Below are 5,820 nucleotides of genomic sequence, written 5' to 3'. Positions count from 1 at the left end.
GGAATCCAGCAAATTGAGACAAACAGGAAAAATGAGAATGGATGACACACACACACACACACACACACAGAGATCTTTGTGTGTGGTGACTAAATCACATAAACCGATCTCTGGCCTCGTACTCCAACCTTCACAGAGGAATCTCTTCTCTTCATTCTTACACTAACTCTAATTCTAATCCTGACTTTTCAAACTTCAAATCCTCCGTCTGTGAGAGGAGACCTGAGACATGTCCTCACAAGTTGGATAGTTTTCAAAAGACAACAGCACAACACACACACTCTCTCTCTCTCTCTCTGTCTCTCTCTCTCTCACACACACACACTTCATCCCTCCTAAGTGAATTAACAGTGTCACTAATTGCAGTGACTCCGTTTTTTTACAGACACGTGAGTTTGGCACGAGATGCAGTGCTGTAATCCAGTGACACACACACAGACACACACGCACACACAATAATACATACAAAATATATGTGAATACATGTCATTTATTTCTTCTTCAAATATATAAAACTGTTGACCTGAAGGATCCAGAAAAAACTACTTTATGACAAACTAATGAAATGGCAGCTGACCCTTTACAGAGACTTCATCATCATCATCATCATCATCATCACCACATGACATGATCACATCACCACCATCACATCCTCGGAGAAAATCAGATATTTGTTTTTGATTCAGTCACACGCACATTCCTGACATTTTCCTGCTCAAACAAAACAAACAAACATTTTATTCCACAGTCACAAAATCAGCAGATGGAATAAAACATCATCTGGATTAAATCAAACTCTGTTCATTTACACACACACACACACACAACCAAAGTGACGGTCAGTCCTGGAGTGACTCTGCGGTCCTGGCAGTCGTCCACCAGTCATTATCATTCCTGCTCCTCCTCAGGTCTGAGCCGACCTGGTCTGCTACAGTCACACCTCTGTTCCAGGTTCAGCCTGTGTTCGGACCAGAACCATTCATTGTTCACACACTAAGTGCATATCTGCAGGTCCTGTGACTTCTGTCCCGAGGGACTCGAACAGGGTGGAAAAAAATCTTAGCAGATGAAGATATGAACTCCGTGTGTGTTTTGGATTTAAATCATTTGGTCATTATTATTATGAATATCATTATTTTATCAATAATTGTTCAGAATTTCAGATTCTGTTTGGCTGAGGAGCTCATCAGTGTTAACTAATTACCCAAGTTCATTTACCCACAACCCCTAACATGACCACAGAGGTTTGACTGGTTATCATCAGCTCACCACCAACCAAACCTACGACCGACTCTGAGCCTCAGGCTCCAGTGCACTGTAGACTCTTTGGAGTTTTACTAGTGTTTGACAAACACAACAGCCTGCAGGTGACAGATGTGTTGTTGTATCAGACACGCTGTAGCTCTGTTCATATGAAACACACAGAAATGTCAAGTCAATGTTGGAGTCATAAATATGTAGACCGTGACCAACAGTCTATGGGGACAGCTCCAGGTCTTTAGGAGTTGACCAATAAACAGAAGAACCTACCACCGACCTGTTCCCAATTTAACCTTCAGAACAAAGAGACAATATCTGTGTATTATCTCACTAACAGCTGCAGCTGGTCCACGACTCACATAACCCTGAGATGTTTCAGTTCTTCTGATTGGACCTTTGTCAGTGGTAACACAGATCAGAAGCTCTCATGATCACACTGACCAAACTGATCACACTGACCAAACAGATCACACTGACCAAACTGATCACACTGACCAAACAGATCACACTGACCACACTGACCAAACTGATCAAACTGATCAAACTGATCAAACTGATCAAACTGATCAAACTGATCAAACTGATCAAACTGATCAAACTGATCAAACTGATCAAACTCAACCACTGAACAGGCAACACCCTTGTAGAGGCAGTGTTGTTCAAACATCTCTGTCCGACCACATGTTGTGTCAGATGTTAATTTCCAGGATTCTAATCCCAGCTCAGACAACTGACATTACACACATCACCGTGACTTTGATGCAGTACAGACTAGTACAAAAATACTCACACTTTTGTATAAAGTATAAAAACAAGTACTGAGGCAGTTGAAGAACTTCATTTGTTATCGATGGCAGTTTAAGTGGCAGCGTCAGCCTGACTACAGACTGTGGAGATCCTTCAGTCCACACACGTGATGTCATCAGTGAGAATGAACCCATCAGTCCTGCTGTCGTCCCATCTTCACTCTGGAGTATTTTCCTAGAACACTCTAGTTTTGAGGGAGAAAACGTGTTAGTTAAACCTGTGGAGTCTAAAACCTGAGGGGGGTGAGGCTGAGGGAGGGGTCTAAGGGGGTTGAAGCTCAGGTGGGTGGAGGCCCGTTGATGTATCTTAGTGTCAGGTGGTAGCCGTGTGTCAACCTGCTGCTACGATGACACGGTGAGTCCTGGACCAACGCCATCAACACGGCAAGCACGACCACAGCTGCTGCCAGGAGGACGAAGAGGAGGCGGGAGTGCAGGCCAATAGGAGAGGAGGAGCTGAGGATGGGTGAGGCTGTGCTGGAGGTCACACTGTGAAGTGAGATGAGGTGAAGGTGTTGGTAAAGGGTAAGAACAAAGTTCCTGGAACTAAATGATTTAGATTTTGTAGAGCATGCAGCTCCTCTGTCTCCCCTGTAGGTGGTGCAGATGCAACAACAGGAAGCTGCGTGTCAGCAGCAGAACACTGTACAGTTCTGTGAAAGTTATAGCCATTAACTCAGTGATTGACAGGCAGCCTGGTTATCAGGAGGTCAACAGAGGTCAGGGTCATCTGTGTGAGGTTGTTTGTCTCTTCTCACCTGTGTTCGGACAAACAGCAGTCGTCCTCCTCACAAAAAGAAAAGTCTTCAACCTGGACAATAACAAACATGTATCTGTCAACGCCCAGCCAAGTCATAGACAGTGTGTCTTTGTGTGTATATGCACATATATAAGTCTCACCTTCAGCTCCTCTTCAGTCTGAACTGCTCTGGAACAGACGCTCAGATTCCCAGGAGGGGCGGGGCTCTGGTCTCCCAGCCACGCCCTCAAACGCCTGCCCTTCAGACTGACCTGCTCACCGTCTGGTCTGTCCGGTGTGGAGGTCACACACTGATCTCTGATCAGCCACGGTTCCACCAGCCCAGGAGCTGCAGCTGAGAAGACGTCAGTGTGGTCCAGACATGGGCTTGGCTGTGACAGAACAACAAAACCTTTTCCATGATATTGTTTATTTGTGTTATTATTGTTTATTCCTTACTTTGTAGAAACCAACAAGATGAGTGTGTATGTATAAACGCAGTGTGTATACACACACACACACAATAACCAAAGACTCACTTGGTCAGTTTCCTGGTTTGTGATGTCATTGCTGATGCCAGACCAGCTGCTGAGGGAACTGAGGTAACTCCACCTCTTCAGGTCATCTCCGTTACACTGTCCTACAACACACACACACACACACACACACACACACACGCAGAGTGAAGTCAGTCGTACCTGTGTCTGAGAAAGTGTTCTCTCCACTGTACCTGTGCTGATGCTGAAATACGATGAGTCAGCGTCGTTGCAGGAAACAGAACGACCGATATCCACTGAGGGGTCCCATTCCAACCCAAGGTGCTCATGGGTAGGAGAGGAGGATGACGGGGGAAGTGGGTGGTGAACGGGTGAGGGCAGTTCTAACGGTACAGTTATGGCAGAGTTTGATTGGCTGAATTCTGAGGGAGATTTTGGAGATGAGTGGTTGGTGACTGACAGGCTGGTTATCAACTGTAGTTAAACTGTTGTGTTTAGTTAACAGACTACCAACAACAGCTCACCTCCAAGACGGGCTGGAGGAGGAGCAGAGTCAGGCCGAGGTTTATCAAACACAGGCTCCTCCTCAATAGGGGTCTCTGAGGGACAACCTGAGTCTGAGGCCTGGGACAGGATCCAGTCGTCTTCAAACACCTGGGGGGGAGACAGGAGGAGAGGGCAGGGGAGGGGGGGTGTAGGAGGAGAGAGGAAGAAGAGAGAGGGGAGTTAGAGGAGTCAGGTGAGAATGGCCCGGTGGTTGTGTGTGTGCGTACCAGTCTCATGCTGAGGAGTCGCGTGTGTGTCCGTGCAATGTTGTTGTAGACATGGCTGCAGTGGCGCAGCAGCTCCAGCAGGCGGCACTCTACTCGCTGTGCGTCACTCGCCTCGCTGCGCTGGATCAACTCCTCACCGTGCTGCAGGAGTGTGTTTACACGGCCAGAGTTCTCACACACACATTTCTGGAAGGACTACACACAAACACACACACAGACATGTGAGAAAACATTTTTCTTTATGACACAGTTCCAACAAACAGTTCCGCCAGACATTTAATAACAGGGAGTCAAACCTCTGACCAAGCCTCTGGCTACACAACAAACTAAACCTGGATTGTTTTGGTTCAACCTAGAACATCGACACCTGGCAAGTAGACAAGAACTGGAGCAGGTGAAGAAGAACAGCCAGTGACAGAGGAGGCTGGTCAAGTTCTGTTCCTGGACCTGTCTGATCCAATCAGCAGGGGGCGACACCACTTCTATCTACAGCTGTAAGGAACACCACACACCTGCAGCTGCCTCAGTTTTTCACAGGTGTTTTCATTCAGGTGGTCCACTTCAGTCAGACGGACCTCCAGGTTAGTCAACCACAGAGCAAGCTCCTCCCCCTCCGCTTCAAACTCCTCCCACTCTGAGACCAAGCTCTTGAGGACAAAAGAAATCATCATTTTAAAGATGTGAAGAGGTCACTAATAAAACAGTCAGGTTCCTCCCACACTGACCTTTAACCTCGCTCTGGTGGACTCCAGTTTGGCGTTCACTTGGTCCCATCGTTGGCCACAGTCCCTCGCCGATGCCAACAGTCGAGCCCTCATGGCACCACGGAAGAGTCGGGTCAGCGTTCGATTTCTGTGAGTCAGACTGTCTAACTGAACCAGTCGAGGCCCTGCCTCATACTGCAGCCTCTGCACACGCACACACACACACACAGACACACACACACACAGACACACACACACACAGACACACACACACACAGACACACACACACACAGACACACACACACACAGACACACACACACACAGACACACACACACACACGCGCGCGCACACACAGAATGTGAATGGTTGTTTGTTTGACTTAAACAATGTTTAAATGTTGTTGGAAATGTTGACCTGATTACACGTTATGTTTCCTAGCTCGTATTAAAGATGAATGACTATTCTTAGGGACTTGTTGACAGTGGTGTGTAACAGTGTACGTGTGTCATTGGTTCTCCTCCACGTTCTCCCTCAGATGTGTGGAATGTGTTCTGTAAAAGGTCACTGACCTCAAGCATCCTCAGTTCTTCTTTGGCAGCACTGTAGGTCACATGGAAGTTTGGAGAAGTCACGGCCTGTTCAGCCAATCGCAGCCAAGCATCCAGTTGTTGGTGTTCCTTCATGAACTCATGCCAGAGGAGCCAGCGTGTCTCCAGTCTGGGAGGACAGAAGCAGTCAGTGCAGTCGGTTTAAGACTCCAGACTCTTCAGTGTTGTTAACGTCCTGTCGCGAGTGTGACTTCACAACATGTTTACGTTTATGTTATTACTGTGATGTCATCAGCAGATACAGTTGTGTATGTATTTATTTGGACTTTGCAAATGAAAAGTCCAAATGTTATTGCTGTTATCAACAAACAGCCTGAGACACTGAGGCTGAAGAAGACCTTTATCAGGACCAACCATCAACCAATGACATGGTTTATGACAGCGGCGGCAGCGGGAGCAGCAGACGCCACAGCACCAGCAAGAAGCACAA

At 47.0% G+C, this 5,820-nt stretch overlaps 1 protein-coding gene across 1 annotated transcript in view; it reads right to left on the bottom strand.

Moving 5' to 3' along the window:
• Nucleotides 1–472: 472 nt before the first annotated feature.
• LOC103378351 (nesprin-2-like) overlaps nt 473–5,820 on the bottom strand; it is a 15,194-nt gene continuing 9,846 nt past the window's right edge. Inside the window, exons 3-12 of the mRNA XM_008309538.3 lie at nt 5,352–5,499; nt 4,801–4,983; nt 4,588–4,722; nt 4,076–4,270; nt 3,827–3,956; nt 3,536–3,724; nt 3,345–3,445; nt 2,967–3,197; nt 2,825–2,877; nt 473–2,555 (exon numbers count right to left, since the gene is read on the bottom strand). Of these exons, the coding sequence (XP_008307760.1) occupies nt 2,345–2,555; nt 2,825–2,877; nt 2,967–3,197; nt 3,345–3,445; nt 3,536–3,724; nt 3,827–3,956; nt 4,076–4,270; nt 4,588–4,722; nt 4,801–4,983; nt 5,352–5,499 (1,576 nt within the window). The 3' untranslated portion in view covers nt 473–2,344. The remainder of the gene's footprint in view (nt 2,556–2,824; nt 2,878–2,966; nt 3,198–3,344; nt 3,446–3,535; nt 3,725–3,826; nt 3,957–4,075; nt 4,271–4,587; nt 4,723–4,800; nt 4,984–5,351; nt 5,500–5,820) is intronic.

Source organism: Cynoglossus semilaevis, chromosome 4, assembly GCF_000523025.1.
Source record: "Cynoglossus semilaevis isolate Cse_v1.0 chromosome 4, Cse_v1.0, whole genome shotgun sequence".
NCBI lineage: Eukaryota > Metazoa > Chordata > Actinopteri > Pleuronectiformes > Cynoglossidae > Cynoglossus > Cynoglossus semilaevis.
Note: the sequence above shows the minus strand (reverse complement) of the source record. Positions and strands in the feature narration are given on the sequence as shown.